Source organism: Oreochromis aureus, linkage group 12, assembly GCF_013358895.1.
Source record: "Oreochromis aureus strain Israel breed Guangdong linkage group 12, ZZ_aureus, whole genome shotgun sequence".
Lineage (NCBI taxonomy): Eukaryota > Metazoa > Chordata > Actinopteri > Cichliformes > Cichlidae > Oreochromis > Oreochromis aureus.
In genome coordinates, this window is record NC_052953.1 from 14,970,795 (window position 1) to 14,995,543 (window position 24,749).

Sequence of the window (24,749 nt, forward strand, 5' to 3'; positions counted from 1 at the left end):
CTGAGCTGACCTTTACTGTGCAGTATGCACTTTCAATGCTATTATACTTTTAATGACACAGCTGGCAGTGGTTTTGGGAGGTCTTGTGACGAGCTTGTTGAGCTGCATCTTGAAATGGAATTAGTCATAAATACTGTTGTAAATTATCTATAATCAGTAACATGATCTTGATAACTTGTGGAAATCTAATTTGTCTAGTTTATGTTTGCATTTAAAACGCTAGATTAGTTGAATATAAAATAATTGGTCCAACACACAGCGAACAAATTGGAGATAGAGTTAAATGCAGCTTAGAAAGGCGCTTTGTAAACAGCATTCACAGTTAGATTTGCCTTTAAAAACGTTTTTATTTTTTCATTCTTGAAGACAACATGACAAAAATAATGACCAAGATGCTGTATATTTATTTTGTAACTTGTCGAGAGCTTATTGATCACATATACAACACCAGAAAGGCTCAATTGGCAAGAGAACAATATCAAATAAACATCATCAACAAGTTCTTAGCCCCGAGTAAAACAGCAGCCAACAGACAAGGACAGCGGCTCCAAGGACGGAGGGGGTGGGTGTGAGGGGTTTGTGTCAAAATATGAAGAAAACAAGCCAATGCAAACCGAAACATCATACTTGAGACCACAGTGGTGATGGGTCTGAGTTTGGCATGCAGAGCATTTCCAGCTTTATTAATCAAGATGACAACACGGCATCGAAAATATTACTCATGCTGCACCATTCACAGTTAATTTGGCTAAGGTGGTGGGGCAGACAAATAAATAGCACATGGAAGGAAAGAGAGTGGAGCCACTGAAGGTCATTAAAAACCAGACTGTATACCGCTGTACTCAAGTCAAGAATTAAACTATTTCCTCAACAAGCTGAAAAATGTGTGGCTCGGTGCTCTTTGCTTGATAACGAGCAACAGCCAACGCAGATTCCAGCAAAACTACTTCCAGACACCGTAGAACGACAAAAGCCACACTTGGACTGACAGGCTCGGGGCTAAAATGCATCATTATAAAATATTTTACCCCCATCAAAAAATGCACTTTCAAATAATGAAATGCTGAAATCACATAGCGGGAGGAAAGTCCGAGCACAGAGTTACAATATACCTATTCACTCTGCCTCTTTTTTGATATGACTTCATTAAAAATCTGCATTTATCTATCTATAAATCTTATAGCAAACATTAAATACTCCATTACAGTACATCTTTCTAGCAATCTGTTAAAAGCAATCTGTGTAAAATACGTTCCTTAAACAAAACCGAAGCTTATCAACACTGATACTGTTCCTCACTTTCTGATTACTGTGCTGACTAGAAAATATATAATACTATTTTATAGCGCTATTTTTTTCACTCACTTGATACAAAATATGTCTACATCAGATATATATTGTACGTGTACAAAGTGCTTCCTCTAAAGTGTCTGTAACATTTATAAGCTTGAAATAACATTTGAAATGTAGTAAACATTTGCACAGCTTGAAGAAAAGAAGCACCTCCCAAATATTTCTGTCGTACTATAACCTTTAAAAAACACTTTCACAGATTTGACTTTTTTTTCTTTTTTTTCTTTTTCCATATTTCAGTTTGCACACTTTTAAAAATCACCATGGTACAACTGATACAGGATCAAAACAGTGCTTTTCCCATGATCTGATCTTCCTTCATATAGACAGAGAGCCTTCTGGGGGTCTTTGGATGAGTGTAAACACTGTGAAAGATTCTCGGGGCGAAACGGTCACGTTACAGTGCTACTGATTACGGACTTCGCCTGCAAAACACTTAGGATTGTACATGTTATAATGATCGTTGCGCTCTCTCGACTGACACCACAGTAAGGCTGAATGCGGGAAAAATACATGCACTGAGCAGCAATATATTGTGGCTACTACTAATGACACAAAATGTATATGCTTGTAATTTTACAGCAATATATTAAGACTTTTCTGCAACACCAAGGACTTGCTGAGATCATTCGCGCTAGGCTGCAACGACATAACGCTGAGATATTTTCAAATAAAGGCGAGATAGAGAGAAGTGGCACATATTTATCAGATTCCCCCAAAAAAATCATTTTATGGTTCTTGCGTTGCTATGAGATTGTCTGATTAAAAGGCATATATTATCTGACTCATCTATCCACTTATCTGTATTAACAATGTATTTCTATGCTGGATGTGCTTCCTTTGCTCTGTAGAATACATTTGTGTTATGGTGAGAAAAGCTCATTTGGAGGCTGCCAAATGGAGGCTGTTCAGATTCACATTCATTATGCTACATCACAAAACACTACATATGGGGCAGGCTCTTTTAACCCAAGTGTATTTACATTTTATTATACTACGCTCTTCTGCAGCCTTGGTGACAGCAGTATCGTCGGGTGTTTGTGATAGAATTCATAGGACGGACCTAAAACTTTACAAAAGGTTTTCTTTCACCCACATTATATTACAAACATCCCCCATTTCCATGAACCAGGACAAATTTATTGTAAATACTAATAAAGATATCTAACTTATTAAGCAACAATATATAACTGAGCTTTTCTTGGGGAAGAATGCTCGCAGCTACATACATGCCAGTTTGCAGGTGGTCAATACGAACTTTCATAATCATTTTGGATTTGAAAGGTTTTGTGAGCATAATTAGCAGGATGCTTATTGTGGTTTGCAGCTGATAAACTAGGTGAATGAGGCAAAGAATAAAATATGATTAAGGGAAATAGTTTTACGCATTATTTTCTTGTATGCATGCACGCACGTGCGTGTTGCCGTTGCAGTGCTTGTGCAGATTTTTAAAAGCGATATCTCTGCACAGTTCACCTACACTGTCCACTGCAAAAAGCAATGCATCAATGCACAAGTTGTGATTGCATAAACATAGTACCATAGCACAGAACCGGCAAGCCACTTACAATATTATAGGCACAGGCTGTTAACACTTGGCAGTTAATAGGTAGAAAGATTTAGCTAATTACATTTAAAGTATACTTTCACAGTCTTTCAGCTTGCTTCATTTACAGGAGAGGAATACAAACCCCAAGAAGAAAGCTTGAGCATTATGGTTTAAGTTAAAAAAATACGCTGCCCTAGCTGTGTGCATGTGTCCCTTTCTCTCCGGTAAACTACGTTATCAACGTGCCCTTGAGCAAGGCACTTGGTGGTGCTCTGTAATGTATAGCCCAGTTTTCTCCCAGCTGTGAGTGAAACTGAAAGAATTCTTCCTCATAATACATGTGCTGCGCTTCAGTGCAACGTATGAACTTGGTGTCAAAATTAAATGTCAATAAATAACCTCAAAAAACCCCACACAATTAGATATGTATATCAGCGTGTGATATTCAATTAATTATGGGTACTAGTCCATGAAGTGTTTTAATTTCTCTACTGTGTCTACTTATGTGTAAGTTAGTGGTTTCCTTCATTTCCCAGATTTCCTTTAAACACTTTCCACGGAAAGAAAGAGGTATAACTGTGACTGGACTAACTTTAATTTGCTGTTGGTGTTTGTTGCCCTGACTTTGGTATCTCTTGTGTGTGTGTGTGTGTGTGTGTGCGCGCGCGTGTGTGTGTGTGTGTGTGTGTGTGTGTGTGTGTGTGTGTGTGTGTGTGTGTATACGCGTGCTGGATGTTTTTCTCTATCTGTTTAAAGCATTAAACATTCTATTGAACTAGAGGTTAAGAGGAACATAGCTTGACATCATACAACCTCAATTCCATTACTTATTCTGAAAATATGAACAGCTACCTTTTAGATAAAATGAAGACAGGAATGCAAGCTAAATCTAGGTATAGGTATAGGTATTGAACAGTGTACTTGGTTGTTTTTTTATAAAAATATATCTCTAGTGAAGTGCTAATATGATATGATGAGTTAAGAAAGATAGGAACGGTCTATTGATAAACTGATAAAGTACCTCGTGGGTTAAACAGCATCACCGTCAGCAATGACTTTTGTTTGGTGTGAAAACTCACACCATCGGTCATGCACTGAAAGCACTCTGTAAAATTAAGACTGTAACAGTGTCATTGCTCTGGACACAATAAGCCAGAGATACAATGCAACACAAGGCAGTTAAGCATTGATATTATGTTTGCTTGGCTCACTGTAATCATGCATGGATGCATGAGGTGTTGACGAAACAGAGCAAACTGTGCATTTGGTTTGTGATGTTAATATTTGGCTGCCTCAAAAAAGAACTGCTTTAGCAGATGCAAAGAAGTTAAGAGAGTATCTTGTAGCCTTTTATATCTGCCTTTCAGCATCCTCTGAAAATAGACACCCGTGCACATCTCAGCCACCCAGTGTGCTGGGAGTTACTTGGTTTCCAACGGGAATCAGGTAGGACGACTGTAGGTAACTTCCTGGTGAATCAGCCTTACACGTAAAGGTCTGATGTCATTGTCATTTCATTGTGAGAGGTTCCCCAGCAGGTCTGGGGTAATGTATCCCACAGGCATAGGTGCCTTGAGTGGGTGCTGTGGCAGGCAGGGAGGGGGGGTCTGGTGGCAAGGCGGGTTAAGGAGCAGACTGTGATGGCTGTCTAACTCCTGAACCACTGTGTAGTCTGCAACAGGAGCAAAAAACTGGGGAGAGTCAGGAATAATGTAAGGTGACTGATTAAGCTCCGTTATGGCTGCAGGTCTGGGCTCCACTGGCTGAGGATGTATGATGTGGTACCCCTCACCGGGCATGGGAGAGCTAGGGGGAGGAGTGCTGATTTGCTGGATACTGCTCTCTGTACTGTAGGCACTTCCTTCTGGATCCACTACTAGCAGCTGAAACTGTGGCTCTTTTTGCTTCCGTTCCTCAGACTCCTCGCTGTCTTCACTCTCTTTCCGCTTCTTTTTTGTTTCCTTCTCGGCGGCTGAGATGCTCTCCTGGATTCTGAGTTGCTGTCCAGGAGACAACACCACACCACCAGTTGGCATAACATTGCTGACCTGAGCGTAGAAGTCTGTGTTGACCCAGGTCTGGGGCCCTCTAGTTTGGGTTTGGATGAGCTGTCTTTCACCTTTCTCAGAGGCTGAGGATCTTTCTCCAGTATCAAGGGAGGTTTCCTCTTCATCAGGTTGTCCTGGTAGAAGCGTGGCCATCAGCATTTGTGTTTCTTCTTCAGGGAGATCTGTGTTGTAACAGGTGGCCTGGGATGACTCAGCATCCGGACCACTTGAGGAGAAGCCAAAAAAAGAAGAAAGGCAAAAAAATGAGTATTCACGGAGCTATTTGATTACACAAATAAGACCTTTAAATGTAAATCTTTGCCATACCTGACTGAATTTGAGCAGTTTATGTTGATGTGTTGACTGACAGGTTGGGACTGACCCAGGAGTTTCTGGGTGTCTGAGCCCCGGTTATCCTTCTTCTCTCCATTATCTACATCCTCTGTCTCATCGACCTCCATGAGCTCCACCCACGGCTCGTCTTGGTAGAAATCTGGTGCATAAATGGGCAGGCCATCCATTCCTCTACCACTCAGCATAAAATTCAGCTCATCCAGCTTCCCCTTCTGCAAGTGTACAAATGTGTAAGTGTGTACATAAGTGTTCTGACATTTAGGCTCCAGAAATTGAGTTTCCTCTGTAAAATACTCTGACTTTGCAGACTTATGTCGAAAATTTTAAACCCAACAAAGAGTGTATGGCAGCTTGGTCTACTCACAAATTAACAACATAACTTATTTATTAATTTACATCAGGATTTTCTTTTAGTTGTTCAGAGGTCAGATTGTTTTGTATGGCTTTTAAATGCACTGTGTGAATAATACACCCACAACACAATCCTGAATCATGATGCTCTTTGTGTCTAATTCCCTCTGAGTGGTCCTACTGTCCATTTTTTCTGGTTGTTTACATTCAGTTTTGTTTCACATTTAATTGGTGGTTGAGTTAGATGAGAAACTGGTAGTGAGTGAGAGAAAGAGATGAGGGGGTGATGTGGTGATTTTGTGACCTAACATATCCCTACCAAATGAGCCGCACAGACAGACAGGAGTCTGTTTTTTATCCAAATTACAATCGAAATATAATTTTAGAAATGTGATTACACAATCCCTTATATAATGATTTTACTTAATAACAGTGAACACCTGCAAACATTGCCTTTTTTCAATCTGATTAAAATACACAATAATTTTGAACCCCATCTGACAGTCACGCTACTTGACTGCAGGGGTCTAGCATTTGCTTGAAAAATCACAGACCAGAAATACCTTCAATAGCTCTGAATCGATGCCTTTGATTTTGGGTGCAGGAACAGGCGGCAGCAGGAATATCATTAATCTGCAATGACAGAAGAACTTGAAAATTCATTCACAGAGAAAGAGAGAGATGTAAGAGAAAAGCTGCACCTGTGATTTAGCAAATATCTCACTGTTTCACAAATGTTTTGGACACTACAGATGCATGAAAGAGAGGGAGTGTGTGAGTGCTCGTACCGGTTCTGCTGAGAGATGACTATGAGCATGATGAGTATGAGGATACCCACAGTCCCAAATACAAGAACCAGTGTGAGATGGACAGTAGACTCTAAGAAGCAAAATGAAACAGAACTCGTCATAACAATGATCACAACCAGTCCTCTGGCTTCATCAATCATACTGTGTTAAATGCACAAAGGGAAAAAAAACAGAGCAATCATCTTCATTATTTGCAGTTCACCAAAAATGCATTGCATCATTCTAACACATGCGTCACCTGTGCTAGGAATCTCAGTCACTTGAATGAAGATGGATTCACTGAACTCGCCAAATTTAATGAAAGCCTGCATCCTGCAGCGGATGTGTACTTCATATTCTTTTCCTAAGCGCAGACCGTAGATTGTCTGATGAGACTGTCGCTGAATGTCCAACTGAAAATTGCAAAAACAGACAAACCTTTTGTAAATTAAAAAAAAAAATGATGATGATGTGCTTAAAAAGAATGATGCAGCTATCCTGACAGAAATAGTAACAACACCAATCTTAAAGGCTGAGTAAGAAAAGGAGGGTGTCAAGAGGTCCGTTTTCATTTTTGGCACCTGTAACTACAAAATTACTGATGCACTTCAGATAGACTGGATAGATGACATGCTATTGTAACAGATGGACGTGAGGTCCCCAACCATCAGGCAAGCCAAGCGGTAATGAATACGAGCCTGTACACAGTCCCATGGCCTCTGACCTACAGATCCCTCCCTTCACTTCCTTCACAGACGCTAAGGCCTTGCTCTGGCTTCCACAGCCTTGCCAGCAAAGCTCCAACTGCATTTTAACTACAAGTATTCAGGGGGGAGGGAAAGAGAAACATAACACTCTGCTTCGATGACCTACAATTCATTTTTAAGAGCATGAGATTTGTTTTTTTTTTATTTGTGTTAATGTGCATGTGCAAAATCTGCTTCTGTCAATGTGAGGAACTGTGTGTACAAAGAAATAATGGACAAGATTATTAAAAAGTTAGGAATAAAAGACTTACTGCTTCCCAGTTTGTGGTATTTCTCTCTCTGTACTGCAACTCATACTCCACACGCATCCATCCCAACCTAACATCAGCAGTAGGTGGGGGCTCCCAGTTAATCATGACATCATAATTTAGCCCGGAAGGACTTGTATTCAGCAGGGTCCAGTTTAAATTCACTGGCGGGTCAGGACGTACTGTCAGAGAAAAGGCAAAAGTTAATATTCAAACAGAAGGAAAGGACACTTCTAGTTACTGATTTGGTATGCTAATTTAGGATCACATAAAAAAGGTTAACAGAATATAAAAAAAAAAATACTGCTTATGTTCAAAAATTCAATAAAATACATCATCTGCATAACGTATCTGCTATATCCAGACTGTGTCAATCCCTTTACAAAGATTTTTAAAAAAAAATGTAATTCCATTTAACAGATTTAAAACTAAATGATCAACATGTTTTGCTTTTCTTTTTGGGTTTTTTCATTAATTTAACACTGTTGATCAGGACATAAGGACAAAGCAAAGAAGTGAAAACCTCCATGAAGTCATAATTATTAAAGAAGGGGTACTCCCATTACATTACATTTGTGTAAAAGGTTGATATTTTTTTAACTGAGACTGGTGCAAACGCAAGCAATATTGATTGAAACTGCACAAGTTTGATTTGATATTATCATAAACGCATCACAAATGGATATTTCTTGGATATAACTGGAAACGTTGGCCATAAAGAGGAGGAGAAGGCATTGAAAACAATGTCAAGAGTCATTTGGAGCTGATTCAACAAGTAGTTGCTATTCTCCTTCTATAAACAAAGAGGTTTGGAAGAATAGACAGCAACCAAAAGCCTGACCCTACTACAGGTCAAGTGGCTAAGACAACATCCACAATCAATTTGTGCTCATAAAAAGAACTAACAAAGATCTTTCCATGAAGAAGATGTCAGGCAACATATGACGTTGCCATGTGATAATATATTGCTTGTCAACATCTTCTAGACTCAAAATATTTACCACTTAAGCACTGTTTATCTCACGTAAGTCCAAAAATAAGTAGAATTTCCTGGTATCCGAGTAATTCATTGAACTAGAAGTAACCATTTTGTGCTGTGAAATATGAATATATAATTACATATGAATACATTGAGTAACATCTGTAAAGATCTCTTAATACTATAAAGGATTTTTACAGACAACCTTAAAAATTAGAACAGTATAGTAGGAGGTCAAATTTGCTGATAAATCATAAGTTTTTAAAAATCTGTAAATATACATAAATCTTGGCTACTAACCAATATTCTCCACAGTGAAACAGTCATCTTCATTGAAATAGGTGATGTTGTTTTGAGTGCGAAGCTGCATGCAGTAAGTGATCCATATGGATGTGTGAGCTTCATCAAAGAAACATTCCCTATTTGAATGGATATACTCAGGACACTCCTTCCACTGGCTGGTAGGAGGCCTGAATGAGTGAAACAATGGCAGAAGAAACATAAGAAGAAGTAAAAAACTAAATTCTTGTCAAGTGAAGGTTATACCATCATTAATAGAGCTCACTGATTCACACATAACAATGTGCCTACGTGACATTTTCTACAAAACAAGCAATTATTATGATTTCTGAGAGTAAAGAAAGCATTTTGGAGATTACACTCACTCTTTCTTAAGGTAGAAGACTCGGAGTGCTCCAGGGGAGGAGAGGTTTTGGAAGCTGCCGGGACTCCACCAGCAGTGGAACGTCTCCTGGTCCCTTGATATACACTCAGTAAAATGAGGCTCAATGAGAGCTGAAAGACAGAGTTAGAAGTGCAACGATTAGAAAGGAAGTGAGACTGCATTAGGCTAATGAATCACCTTTATTAACATCTATCAGTGTCTGTAGGGGCTTTGCTTTATTGGTCTAACAATACAATCCTAGGGGGCCGGTATCAATTTGAAAATCATTGCTGTGTTTTCGAATCATCGAATGCGCAAGATTTTCAGAAAGCTTACTCTGAACTTGAGGTCAAGAATACTGAGATTCAAAATCATCTGAGATTTTTAGTAGATGCACCTTTAGTATCAATTTCATATGGAGCCCGGCTCTTAATTTAAGATGTTAAATTAAGAGCCTGAGTTACTTGTGCGAGATCCCACAAAAGTTTTTGATTGAACTCCAAGCACTTCCAGGTCAGTAATGAGACCTTGGAAACCACAGTTATGGAGGACACACACCCGTGGGACAGATGAATAGATCTTTAGTTTGAGCTTGGCCTAAACTATGAAATTAGATCAGTGCTTGGCAGTAGAGACCGTTTTTATATAAGTGAGAGACATCTGAAGAGAGTTCTTAGTGCAAGAGGACACACTCATCTGAAGGAGTACTCTGACCTGGCAGTCTTGGCTGAATTCATTAACAGCCAGCTGCAGTACTCAGGTACTGATAGATGTACACTAACTGTGGGGAAAAAGTCTTTCTCAGGATCTCGCAAAACTTTTTCAGGACTCTGCAAAAGTAACTTGAATTTTCGCAGAAGTACATCTTCTTTTTTCCCCACCAATATTCCTTGCGGGACTTTGTAATTTGAAAAACCTACTTCGCCTTGTTCTCTAGTTATTAACTTCACGAGATATTCAGAAACCTTGACCATGAGGTCACTGAGGTTCTAACTCATCTGAGATTTTTAGTAGATGCACCTATAATATCATTTTGAAGCTCCTATGTCTCCTTCTTCTCAAGTTATCACATTCACAAACTTCACACCACTTGCCCATCCGCCCGCTTGCCCGGTAATATGACACCAATGCTGCGTGAGCCTTTTACAGCTCAGTCACCTTGAACTGTACTAATATCATGACTTCTGGTGGTGTCAGACATCACTTTTTCATGGAAAAGCTGAGTAAACTAGCTGAAATCTAATCTTAATCTCAGAATTGCAGAAACTTGCCACAGTTGAAAACAATAAAAACACAACAGATAATAGCACCTTAAGGTTACAATCCACATTTAAAGACTATCAGATGAGCTCTGGGTATTAAGTGTAATCCTGCATTATTTATACTCAAAGAGTTGCTAGACAAATGGAAAATGCTTCCATGGCATGCTTCAACATGATTTCTGAAACATTGCACAAATACAAACTTGCAAATGTGCCAAAAATATTTTACTCCTTCCTTTTAACAACTGCTGCTTCTGCTACCCTGTGAATCCCATGAATATCCTTGCGTGCACATACGAGTAGAAAAAAAAGAACTTGCTAAAATTGCATTATGCTGCTAACCTTTCGATCTGTCCAAACATTTTGTAACATTTCTCCCCCGCCCCACCCCCGAGCTCCAGTCCTTTCCACCTCTCCCTTGGCACCCTGTCACTCCTCATCAACAACCGCTCCTCCCTCCCAGCCCCCCCACTCCTGTCGGAGATCAGTTTCTCGCCCAGCAGAATATAGAGTCCCAGAGTTTGGTGCAACCATAAATAAGCAGCTGAAAGTACCATTGATTTCTGCTCCGCTGGCTCTCCGCCAGCTCTCTCTTCTCACTGCCTGCATTATAAATCACACACAGACCTAGAACGTAAACATGCATCAAAACACAGGGGGAAGAAATTACAGACCAACTGGAACTGATAGTTTCTAAACATAAAACCAAAACCTATCTCCACACAGACTCGTTAAAGATTGTTCACTTATAAAAATAAAAGAAGAAGAAAAAAGGCACGCTACTGGCATCTGCATACAGACATACACCTACCAAGCATGCATGCACCTACACACATCTAACTACAACGAGACAAGCTAAAAACAAGACCAACTCAGGCAGGGTAGTCAACGCACATATATTCACGTAGAATATAAACCTACTTCATTCCATGCTATTTGGTGCCAGTATAACCTCATAATTCTCTGCATTCCTGTGCAGTTGTGCCTTTCCCACCTCCCCTCCCTTCACCTTTTGCACGCTGTTGTGCTTCCCAGAGGTTTGCTATTTCAGCTCGACTTCCCTTCCCCATCCAACAAATTCCAGCTGCAACCATCAAAGAGCTTTCTGCAGACGCTGAATGCAAGAAGGCCTTAGAACTGCAGAAGAATAGGATATTACAAAAGCAAAACTTCTAAGGTCCTAGGGTTTTTATATGGGCTGTAAATTTGGGGGGATAATAATTTGTATTGATTGGCACTTACATGTCGGAAAATGTTTGGGGTCACTCACAACTCACAAGAATTTTTATGATCTTCAATAATTACGTAATAAGACAAGCTTTTTTTTTACGCGTTTCATCTCCCAGTTGTTATTCTTGTCTGCGAGAGAAGAAGAATCTTGAGGTCAAAGAGCAATGCCATATTTTTAAAAAAGCTATTTGCATTTTTTGAACTTAAAACCATGTCAAAGGTGAAAGGTTGATTACAAAATTTTGATTTTGTAATCTCTAATTCTCACTCGTTTCCTCCTTTTCAGTATTTCAAAGGATAAAAAGGGGACCATTCCAGCTGTAACTGAGTCACAAGCCAGGGGGCAATGTTTTGACAGGAGGATGTTGATTACCTGACTGCATAGGCTTGTAATATTTTTTTAAGTCTGTACTCACATTATCTATATGCATGTAGTCATATATAACTATACTCGAGTTTCAGTGATGGAAAGCTAAATCCTGCCTGTACCTGCCAGGTACTAAATGAGTTGAAAGCCTGTGGCTGGAAGAAGAAAACTAATTTGTACGTGTGTGTGTGTGTGTGTGTGTGTGTGTGTACGTGTGTGTGTGGGTGTACTGCCTCATCCTGGCTGTCCATATGTATCTGTCTGTCCTCGTGGATGTGCAGCTGAGACTGATAAACAGCTCTTAGCTTCACGTCCTCTCTTCATCAGTCTGTATAGAAGAGCTAGGAAACCATTTATCTACCTCCATGTCAGCTTTAGCCATTAGGGTTTAAATCCACTAAGAAACCTAAATAAAGCACTCGGCCCTAGGCTCTCACATCGGCTGGCAAACAGAACTGAAAAAGGCGAGAGAAAAAGGTGCAACCAGCATTTACCAGTTACCGCACTGCGAAATGCTCGATTGTAATGAGGAGTGGAATGATCACCTTTTCCAGCTCATTTGCAGATTTAAGTTAATGTTGAGGTTAGTCATGCTCCAAAAGGCTGACTAAAGGAACACCGAGATGTGATGGAAAATGGGGAAGGAAGAGTGACGCCACTAAAAAAGGAACATTAGCCGATACTACAAATGTCACTTGATGAAAAGAGATGTTTTGAAATTAAATCAGAGCAGCATTTTCTTTCAATCAATATTTCTATTAATAAAGGCAAACTAAGTCAGTGGTAGGCGACTGTTTATATGTTGCAGATCATTTATAATCTGTCCCAACTGTCACCCCATGTGACGTTCCTCTGGGTTCAGTTTTGGGTCCATTACTCTTTGCACACTCTTCATGTGTGCAAATATTAGTAGTTACTGACTGATGTATAAGAAACATGAAAATTAAATACGTATGTATATGGTTAGCTATGATACTTTGATCAGGTCATATTGACAGAAATGCCTGTTTATGATTTTGTTTTTTCATGAATTCGATTCACACTAATAGATTTCCATGTAAATGTTCAATTACATTTGTCAACCGTAAAGCTCTTTAACCCTGTTTACCCCATATTGTGGGCTACATCTATTACTTGGGAGTTAGAATTTTTGTTCGGGCCCATGTTTAGGTATTTTTGTCCGCTTCTTACTTATGATTACTATAAACAATGCCAAAAGACATGTAAATGAGAACCCATGACTTCTTGATGTCTCTTCATTGTGGCTTTAGTTTAAAAATGATTTGGTTGCCCTGTACTTTAAGAGAACACACAGACCTGCCAACTGAACCTGTTGTACCCACTCACATTGTTCACATAACTCAAGAGTCTGCTCTCAGTTGACCACAGAAAAACCCCACACAATGACATGACACTAAAAACAGCCTTGTTTCTGAAAGTATTCATTTAAACCATAAATATAAATGATAACATTTATAGGAGTAAAACTATAACTTAAACAGTTATAGCACAATTTTAAAATAATTTAGCATAAACCCCAATGCTAAAAATGTTGTGACAATGTGAGATATGTAAGTAAAAACAGAATGTAATGATTTGCAAACTGCATAAACCAATATTTATTAACCACAAAACAAAAACATATTAAATATCTAAACTGAGAAAATGTATAATTTAAAAAAGGGGGGGATTTTGGCAACAAGTTTCAAAAAAAGTTGGGACAGGAGCAAGTAAAGGCTGGAAAACTAAACGGCGTTACAAGGAAACAGCTGGAATAGCATTTTGCAACTAATTAAGTTCACTGGCAACAGTTTATGAACACAACTGGATACAAAAAGAGCATCTCAGAAAGGTGGAGATTCTCTGAAGTAGAGATAGCAAGAAATTCACCAGTCTGCAACAAACTGTGTCTACAATGTGAAACAATTTCAGAATAAGGTTTCTGAATGTAAAATTGTAAAGACAGTACATAATGTCATCAAAACAGACCGAGAAGCTGGAGAAATCTCTGTGAGCAACAGACATGGATAAAAATCAATAATGGATACCCGGGCTCTCATGCAGCCCTGCATCAAAAGCAGGAATGATCCTGTCATAGAAGTCACTGACTGAGCTCAGGAACACTTCCACAGAAGACTATCTCTGAACACAGCTCACAGACAGTGATTCCTGTGTTCTATATGAGATTTGTAAATCATTTAATTCTTTTTTTTATTTACATTTTGCACAGTGTTGCAACTGTTTTGGAATTGGGGATGTATTTGAAGATGCTAGCTTTCCACTCAATTCACATATTCCTTATTCTACGCTCCCCATGTCTACTACACATCTATTCTTGGCAGGTGTCGAGCCGTAGTACCTGCCTAGCAAACTTGAGACCTTTCTGGCTGTTCAGCACCAACTTCTGCCATATGATCGTTTCTTCCAGCGCCACCACTCTGTTTGTGTTTGTGTGTTTTTCTGTTATCCAGATGGAGAAGTTGGCAGCACATGCTGACACTGTGCTAAGAGTAAAAGTGCCTGTCAGTCTGCACATGCCAAGTCTTACATTATATCCCTGCACCAGAGCCCAAAGACACACGCACACATACACAGGCGCACACACGGTAGAAGTATAACTGTGTGCAGCACACGGCGTAATTTTTTTTCCACGGGAACATGTCTTGGATGACGAGGAAAAGAAAGAATCAGAGAGAAAAATTTGGAAGCGGTGGGGACAAAGTCTAGAAGAAATTTATTTCATATTCATAATACTCTCATACATCTTCTTCATCTTTAAATAAAACAGGCAATGAAAATTACAAGCCCCAAACTGGGCTTAATGGTGAAGGTTACATAGTGACTTAGGACATGGCGCAACACTTGACAGAGCCAGTAAGAGCAAGAAGCAGGCCAGAAGAGAGCAGGAGAAAGGTGAGCGATTGCAACAGGATACAAACAACGGAATGTAAATAGGTGATATAAATAACTCCCAGCTTGCACATGCAGTTCCATACTCAAGTGCACAGACACACACAAATGCATATGCACTAAACTTACACCTTGAAAACAATAAGCGACAAAAAATGTGCCATTGTTCTGTTCCTTGAATACATCCTGCCTCTCCTCTCAGTAACACAACAGGACTTGCAATGGGGCTTCTTCTCGTTTGAAGCTTGACTGGATGTCAAGTTCTCGATTCATCTGATCCTCATGACAATGTTCATAGCTTTGAAGTCCCAGAGACACAGCTCGGTGTGTTTAACCGCGTAGTGACCCAGTCAGCTTATTGTAGTCACGGTGACTAATGATGTTAATCTTCTCTAATGCCATTACATCCCACAGATTTAGCTTAGTTATGTCATATTATGACCACGTTCAAGTAAAGAACAAGTGTTGTTCTCGCTCCTAATTTTGTTCTTTGGACTTTCTACTGGAGGGTGTCAGAGATTTGCATATGGGACAAATCAACTTTCTATTTATTTTGTAATTACATTGTGATACATCGACACTGTAGGGAGCTGAAATAAAGACATCCTTTCTAGGTTAGATGGTATTCAGTTAGCTTATAGGTTTTTATTTATGTTTTCTGCTATATTCACGATTGTTAGCAAACTTTCTTTAAGGCTTTTCTTACAGTTCTTTGCCTCTGTGACCACTTTTTATGACAGTAAGTGGTTTTTGCTTACAAAAAACCCAATGTCAATTGTGAGTAACATATTTTAGATTTTTAACAATCACTTTTTCAGTAAGGTGCTCGTGGAAAAAAGAAACCATTAAAATCCTGCAGCTTCTTAATTTTTTATGTCCAAAGTTCTTTTGCTGCTTGAATCGAATTTCAAATGTTATGAGGTGTTGATATTGGACATAGAGAGATGTTTTCACGCAGCACAGGAACACACAAAGTCTAATCAAAATCGCAAATTTGCACCAGGTGGCATAAAGAGAGGAAAAATCTGCAAAAAAATCTTAAAAGAGACGATTCAAAGTCTCTTTAAAAATAGGAAAAACCTGAGAGGACTTGCAGAATGAAAGTGAATGAAACAGTACGCCTGGTAACAGTTTCACTCCTCCTCCTACTGTGTGGTGAATATTTGTGGGTTTCCCAAAAAATTCCATCTACTGTATTTGTATGTGAGTAATGCAAAGTGAAACCTGGCTTTGCATTTGGTGTGAACACACCATAGCTGTCATTTTTCTTCTTAGTTATCATCTCCCCAGAATAAACACTTTATTTTCATTTAGTTTTTTTTTCTTTAATTGGAAGCTTTCTGCCTTAAAGCAACCTTCCCACTTTCACAACTCTCACAGTGGCTGATATGCAGTATGAAGGCTCCATATAATGAGCACAATTTCAAAACAACTCTTCTGATTCTTATGAATCGGCAACTTGTGGTGTAAACGTATTTAGTGCGCAAAGTAAGACCATTTCCAATCACATTAGAGAACGAGGCACAGCGACTGCAGTTATGTATGCGAGTGCAGCGGGAGATACACTGCATGAGATGTATTCTCGCCACTGGCAGCACATTTCGGTTTAGGAAAGCGTGCTTGCCTGGGTAGTGAGTGCAAAGAGTCGGGTCAGATGGCAACTGCTCATTTGCTGTGCATGCATTGGATTTACCTGCTCTAGTGTCACATGTGCTTAATCAGACCGCATGGACCTTGAACTCTGGACATGGCAGAGAAAAGACATTTTAATGTCCAAGCTGTCTGAGTCAGGTATTTGAATTCTTGTCTCTTTGCCAGGAAATGCAGACAACAGTCCAGGACTGTTGCTGATGTGTGAAAATGGTTTTTAATCTATCCTCTGGTATTCCTCCATCAGCCCTGCAGCTTATGCACAATGTACAGATATTAAAATCAGGGCATATTTCCTACATGCAAAATGTTAAATCAGTCTTCTTTGCAGCATTGGTTCTATCACACAGCACTTTGCCAACCATGAATTCCCCTCAGCTTCTGCTATCTACAATATGCATGTCTCTCTTCTCCTTTTCCAACTTTGTGTTTAACTTCAGGCACTATTACCCACACAAGGCCCCAACTTTGAAGCTCACACCCACCGCTTGTCTTTGAAGCAGATGTAACTGTGGATTGTGTGTACAAGCCAGATGGACCAAACCTCAGCACGGTTACCACTAGCTACCACCTCTGTGGTAAGGAACACAGCCCTGTTAAACAGAATCAATCCATGTGCTTAAGGAGTGAGGTCCTTTTGAGCCACACAGACAATCAAGGAAGGAAGGTTGTGGAAGAAAAGAAAAGAAAAGAAAAGAAAAGAAAAGAAAAGAAAAGAAAAGAAAAGAAAAGAAAAAGGAACGTGTGTGTGTGTGAGTGTGTATGTGAGCAAGGATAGATAGAATGAAATTACTAACACAGCCTATAATCACTATGGTAAGCCTTTAACTATATAGGAGCATCTCCAAATGTCTACTCTTGGCTTGTTCTGTGGCTCGCCTAACAACAGACATAAATATGCTGCAGACACAGAATTCCAGGAAGACTCTTTTAAGTCCATAAGCGGAGCAGCAAAAATGATTTTAAACAACTCCAAAAGCATAATGATGAGGGTGGCTCACATACTGCACAAGACTGCATTCTTACTGTAACGTTATTTTTTAGGTATATAAAACAGCCCATGCAAAGCATTTTCCATTTAAGCTCTAGTGAGAAGAGCAGCTGTCCAGATTGGAAGTTGTGCAGTGGTGAGCTTGGGAAAGGCACAGGCTGCATGTGTTTGCTCATGCTATCACAGGCTGCTTTGTGTTTACAGATGTTTTAACGGTTGTTGAGGAAGACCAGGGCTGCAATACCACAGTGGTCACTGGGAACCATTTCAACATTTGAGGTGAACCAAACAGAATGTTCGATGGTTTTGACATCACCTGGCTATCAGCAGTTTTTCCTGAGAGCTTATCAGAAAGGTACTGTAAAAGTGACAAAGAGATAAAGATATTTGATCCACTTTGTTAACGACGTCAAAAGGCCCAAGGGCAAAGACACAGAGCTCAAAACGCATCCTCAGACATTAGTCTCAGCTACACCAAATTTAATACCTGAACTACGAACCTTTCCCTGCTTCCTCGCCTCCTCCTGCCACATCACAAAATATATGAAAACAATAACGGGAAGGCATAGAAATTATAACCGGTAACACGAACATCAACTATAAATAACATTTCAGGCCCGAGGAAAAGAAGACGGATTGATTTACAACAAAAATCTGAGAAAGAACAGCTTCTTTTGCACCAGTACTGGCATCGGGAAGAGAAATAACAATATGTTCAGCACTTGAACTTTCAAACTTGATTCCACTTATTCCTGTCCATAAAAATCAACCTAGAGAGCCTGTGTACCATCCTGAACATGTATGACTGAATTGCAGCTTGCCATAATTAAGTATAAAGTAGTTTTAGAGCAGTGAACAGAGCGTTGGAGGGGGACTGACCCCCACACACTAAAGAAGTCAAAGGTGAAAAGTTACTTCTAAGACATTTTAAGCCAGGAATCAATTATTTTTATAGGGAAAAAAACTTTAAAAGAGGGAAGGAGAAGAACTTTAGCTAAAGAAAAGATGGTGAAATGTTAATTTATTGTCACTGCGTTTCAGATCGCTGCAGATTGCATAACAGCAAATGGAAAAAAAAATAGAAAAGACGCACTAGTGTGGACTTGATCTTAATTTGGCCGGAGAAAACACGATGAGTTGGCATTCTTCGGTGGATTCCAGTGGTATTTTTCCGTCTGTTTCTCATTAAACCCATACAAAGGAAGATGAAGTGTCTTAGTAAATTGGCAAGCTATTTCCCTGTTTAAGAGTACCGAAGATATGGCAAAATTACAAAAATAAAACTACTGCTTGATTCCATTTATTGGTTACTCAATCAATAAAACTGTGTACTGATAAATAAGTCAATCAAGCTGTGTTTTCTTGAACATAATGTCCTGCAGGTTCTTTGTACTCTCTGCTTACAGCAATCTGAGTTTGCATTCTAAAAGCAGGAAAACGCTGCACACTATTAAATGTCACCTGCATCAAAAGCACTGTAAAAACGAGGGGGAAATAAATTGTCCAATGCTGTCAACTGCACTATTAATAACTTAAAATAACATATAAGGCATGCCATACCTTCCATAACCATGCAGACATGATGTGCTGCGATGCTTAGGTGCTCTTTTTCAAAGGCAATCGAAGTACAGAGAGAGATTTTACTAATGCAAATCTAAGGTAATGATAAATAGTTTGCATGTAATACGTGCACGTGCAAGTGCAGGGCCAAAATCAAACAGTTTAAATTCCACTAATGTTTCTCCAGGTAACATGCATGCTTTTCATTCTGGCAACAGGTGCTGCAGCAGCCAGCAGGCTGCCCAGAGATGGCCTGGAGATCTTAGGTCACTGACTCATGCTGTCTGGCTCACCTTTTAATGGCAATGAGCAGATGCACCTAAGAATACACTCAGAGCACACTACCTTGCCAAAATGTAACTGGTTTGCACGCTTTAAGTGTCATTAAATGTATGCAAATTTATTTAGCATCTGATTTAAATTATATGCCTTTCTCTGGATCAAACAAAAATATTCAATCAACAGACTAAGACAGAATTAAGCTGCCTGCCGATAGTTAAGCTACTAACTCAATCTTTTTGGACTCCAATCCTTACCATAATAAACTACAGCCAATTAATTTGGATGGAAATAAAATATTTTCATCTAAATGTACACAACTATAATCCCAATAGATGCCTTAAATCCACAATGTACTGATTCATTGCTTCAACAAGAGTCAATTCTGTTTTATCCAAGCTGAACCAGGTCCATCTGCAATAAAAACTTTAGTCAGAAAATGCCTTCTTATCCGTCTTCCAGAAGTAATCCTCATAAAATACAGCCAGGAATGCAGACACTGCCGCACAAGAGATTTTCCTCTTGATCACCTTCAACTGATCACTTTTTTGGGGTTGCTAGGAATTTCTCAAACCTGTTTGTTGCAGAATAAGCACAATTTTTTCCAGGTTTGACACTTTTGCCTTAGTTGTAGTTGTTTCTATCATTTCACACTTATTTTGTGGTTGTTTGCACTTCAAAAACTACAAAAACTACAAGTTTTTGGTTCCAAATTATGACAAAATCATCTCATTCCCTCATCTGCAGTATTCTTTCACCTAATTATTTCAGATAGATCAGTGGCACCTGGGTTAGCTGGCTGAACATCCTGCATCATCCTGTCCCTGGACTTTGACAGAGCAGCCCCAGTCATATATTTACCCCGAGTCTATTGATCACTATCCTGCCTGACAAGCCAGATCAGGAAAATGCAGCGTTTGCTCAACAGTGAACCTTTCCACATGAATCTGAACAAACAGCATTCTGCAACTGATGTCTGACAAAAGACGTGATAACAAGTGTCAACAACATGCTGCACGCAAAACACACTTGTTAATATTTGATGAGGTGAACATAGAAAGAGTGAAGAATGATATTTTTTTTCTCACATGTTATTTCTCCCTCTAACTGGTTATGACACAAAGCTGTAAGAACACCAGTAACTTACCTGATGATGTCGTGTGGTCCCAGTCAGTGAGAAATGTAGATCCTGGAGAGGGCAGCCAATCCAGGGAGGAAAGGATGAGAAGAATCAGGAGATTAGAGGAGGGCGAGAGAGCCATGATGCTGCGGAGAGACAGAGGGCAGAATAAGAGAGGACAGAGACACTGTGATTATAATTATCAGCTGAACTCCATGGTGACACTCCCATGTGAACTAGCCTCCTTCCCCCTCTAACGCCATCTTTTTCTCTCTGGCCTCTGAGCACAATTTGTGACTGCTATTTATTTTCAGTTGGTGTACATGAAACCAAACACTGGACAGGATGTAAGGAATTATCACGGAAGTTTGCAGCGGAAGCATTTCAAAGTTGAACGTATGAATGTGTGTTGTTTCACTTTGTGTGAACTCTAAAAGAAAACATTTTTTATCATTTAAGAAAAGATCTCAGTAACTATTAGTTACAGCTACTTGAAATAACTTTTTCATGACGTACACTCTACCTTCTGACCGTTTAGATGGTTAAATCCATTAGTTTCACCAATCGATTACATCATTAGACAGATATATGCTCCTGAAAGCCTGTTATTACTTAGCTCCATGTTTCTTTGGTTTATTAAAAATAAATGTGTCAGTATTGAAAAACTGATGCACTATTACATTTTAAGTTATTAGTGGAAACAGATGTGAAGCTAAACTTCCAGCAAATAAAAAGCAAAATTAGCATTTGTTTGGAATAGCTGTTGCCACTTGAGTGAATAAAATCATGTTCCGATCCATGCTTAATCATCCAGATGAGGAAAGTCCAACTTAATTGTGTTGATCTGAATGTAACATTTGCAGTGGGAAAAAATGTCACATCTGTTTGAACAGAACCAACTTTCTGGAAAAATCATGTTCCTTTTGTCTCAGTTGGGAATTATAGATCTTTGCTCAATGAGAGTTATTAGCGTTTTCTGTAGGGTAGGTTTCTGATGGGTAAGCAAAAAGTAGTTATCTGGAAACGATGATGATAAGCGTGTGGGTGAACCAAAACAAGTGAAAAAAATAAAGAAGGATTGCATGCTTTAAAAAAAACCCCAACAAAACTCCCCCAAAGATGTCATTACCAACAAACTGGCTTTTCAAGACCAAAATATATCAGATAGAAACCAACAAGTAGTTTGACTTTGGCATTTTGGATCTAATTATGACACCCTGTTTGGCAATTAATGGCAACTTTAATGTATGACACAAAAAAGCAAAATATCCTTTAAAAAAAAGCCTGTTGAGGCTAAATTTGTAGAAACTGCATTTCCCAACAAAACTTCTAACACAACCTGCCATCTTCGGAAAGCATATATTTTAGTAGTTTATTTATTTGAAAATATGATGGCAGCTAATTCACAAAAAGCTCAATAAACCAGTGTTAGAGACAACCTCTAAATATAGGCCAAATTTTCCGTCCGCACCCTTGGCTATTTACAGCTGTGGCTCCATAACTTTACTGGGCAGCAAACAACCCCATCCCCACAGGATACATTTGCCTAAATTACGTGGTCCAAGTATCTTAAGATTCCTGAATCCAAGCTTATCTCATTTTACCTTCCACATTATCTTATGTAATCTTGTCTTATCTTATCTTGCAGGTCCCAAGTCTGGTACCTTAAAAAACCCTAGTAACAACACAATCTCTGGATCCAGCTCACTAGCCCATATTTACCACACTAATCATCCATTTACTTGATTCGACTTAGATTTATTACACATTAAAAAAAAAAAAAAAAGGTCTAGATTTAAGGAAAAACAACATCTCAGTTTGACAAAAGAAAAGGTTTTCATTTCAGGCTTTTAGTCCAAGGACAGACTTAATCCATGTCAGTAAATCTGAACCATGAAGCACAACTAAAGCAAGAACAAATGGAAAAAAACAACAAAAAAACTAAACATTGCAACATGGACAAAAAAAAACCAAGAATCAACATAATTTTGCAACTCTGGTTCGTCACATGTAGCAAATTTTTTAATGAATGTGGCAACAGACAGGTCCACTGTTCGCAGTCAGTCATATCTGTGCTGATGAATTCCAAGGGTCCAGAGGTCATATAAGGCCAAGTTATACAAAGCAAGAATTCATGGCAGAGAACTGTCAAGAGGCAAGCTCATGCGGACTTACTTAAATGTTTCTCAAATGAATTTCATATTTTTGGCTTCCGTTCTGTTGAACAATTATTAACCTGTCCGATAAAATCTTTCAGATAATTTTTTTTTTTTTTTTGCTTGTTTGTTTGTTTTTTCCCCCTAGGAAAAGTTAAGTTCATTGCACTTCTTTTTACCATATTTTTTTTCTTCTTTAACATTCTTCCAGTAAAACTACTAAAGTGGAGCAAAGGTGGGTCAAATGGCCCCTTTACCCCAAAATATGTCCTGATGTTAATCCGTACATTAGTCTCACCCTTTCACATCTGGAAGCATCTGTGAACATCCTGGCAAGGCTGGTGCTTCTTCTCCATCTTGTGCAAGCCTTTCCCCCATTTTTCTTCCTCTCTCACCCAATTACAAACTCACAGGCTGACAGGAAGAGTTGTCTAAGCCAATCAGAAGAGAGGGAGGCTAAGCCCAGGCCTCTTGGGGTCCCTTGGTAAACATTTAAGGCCTGCGTCCTCAACCCTCCTCCCACTACCTCTGCCCTGAAGCATACACACACACACACACACACACACACACACACACACACACACACACACACACACACACACACACATGTGCATACAACATGAACACATCACACATACTAAGGCACACAGATGCACATCTTGACTTGGCACCCCTCTGCCAGCACCATGCCTCTCCCATGTTTCCTTAAATCTACTATAATCATCTATGTTTGTTCTAAAGAAGCTGACAGTGGAGGCAGAAGCCAAAGAAAAAAAAGGTTAGGGGGTGAAAGGGCACATCGCTTCTGTTGGTCCCTTCTATAACTGAAGAAGGACAACATGTACACAAACACTCGCAGAGCAATGTTGCAAGCTAGAGTTTAGTTTGAGGTTCTTTTAGAGAGAAAGCTAAGAACAGAAAGACTGTGTAGTTGGGACTCTGACATTCTGTAGTCAATAAATATTTTCTATGGACACTAATTTCATAATCTAAATTTACTTATGTGCAATTTACTTATATTAGTCCATGTTTTATCCTTTGAATCCCCTCTTGCATTTGCCATTAAATTGGGAAGGGAGACACAACAGTGTCAGAATGAGGCTCTCTTATGTGCACTGTTGGGTTTTTGAATTGTGTCTTAGGGCAGGGGAGTAGACCGGGGTGGTGGTCCCCATCTTTAAGAAGGGAGACCGGAGGGTGTGTTCCAACTACAGGGGGATCACACTCCTCAGCCTCCCTGGGAAAGTCTATGCCAGGGTGCTGGAAAGGAGAGTTCGTCCGCTAGTCGAACCTCGGATACAGGAGGAACAATGCGGTTTTCGTCCTGGTCGCGGAACACTGGACCAGCTCTTTATCCTCTCAAGGATACTCGAGGGTGCATGGGAGTTTGCCCAACCAGTCTACATGTGTTTTGTGGACTTGGAGAAGGCATTCGACCGTGTCCCTCGGGGTGTCCTGTGGGAGGTGTTGCGGGAGTACGGGGTGTCTGGCCCATTGCTACGGGCCATTCGATCCCTATACAACCGTTGCAAGAGTTTGGTTCGCATTGCCGGCAATAAGTCGGACTCGTTCCCGGTGGGTGATGGGCTCCGCCAGGCTGCCCTTTGTCACCGGTTCTGTTCATAATTTTATGGACAGGATTTCTAGGTGCAGCCAAGTGGCGGAGGGCTTTCGCTTGGTGGCCTCAGAATCTCATCTCTGCTTTTTATGGATGATGTGGTTCTGTTGGCTTCATCAGGTGAAGGCCTCCAGCTCGCACTGGAACGGTTCGCAGCCGAGTGTGAAGCAGCGGGAATGAGGATCAGCACCTCCAAATCTGAGGCCATGGTTCTCAGCCGGAAAAGGGTGGAGTGCCCACTCCGGGTCGGGATGAGTTCCTGCCCCAAGTGGAGGAGTTCAAGTATCTCGGGGTCTTGTTCGCGAGTGATGGGAGAAGGGCCGGAGATCGACAGACGGATTGGTGCTGCGGCTGCAGTGATGCGGACGCTGCACCGGTCCATCGTGGTGAAGAGGGAGCTGAGTGTAAAAGCGAAGCTCTCAATTTACCGAGTCGATCTACGTCCCTACCCTCACCTATGGCCACGAGCTGTGGGTAGTGACCGAAAAAAAACGAGATCGCGGAT

The 24,749-nt window shown here is 39.9% G+C and overlaps 1 protein-coding gene across 1 annotated transcript in view; it reads right to left on the reverse strand.

The window, feature by feature from the left end:
* Nucleotides 1-327: 327 nt before the first annotated feature.
* The window catches only part of ghra (growth hormone receptor a), a 30,087-nt gene continuing 5,665 nt past the window's right edge, over nt 328-24,749 (reverse strand). Inside the window, exons 2-10 of the mRNA XM_031727377.2 lie at nt 20,498-20,616; nt 9,103-9,232; nt 8,738-8,907; nt 7,462-7,640; nt 6,703-6,856; nt 6,444-6,534; nt 6,219-6,288; nt 5,278-5,516; nt 328-5,176 (exon numbers count right to left, since the gene is read on the reverse strand). Coding sequence (XP_031583237.1) covers nt 4,417-5,176; nt 5,278-5,516; nt 6,219-6,288; nt 6,444-6,534; nt 6,703-6,856; nt 7,462-7,640; nt 8,738-8,907; nt 9,103-9,232; nt 20,498-20,612 — 1,908 coding nt within the window. The 5' untranslated portion in view covers nt 20,613-20,616 and the 3' untranslated portion in view covers nt 328-4,416. The remainder of the gene's footprint in view (nt 5,177-5,277; nt 5,517-6,218; nt 6,289-6,443; nt 6,535-6,702; nt 6,857-7,461; nt 7,641-8,737; nt 8,908-9,102; nt 9,233-20,497; nt 20,617-24,749) is intronic.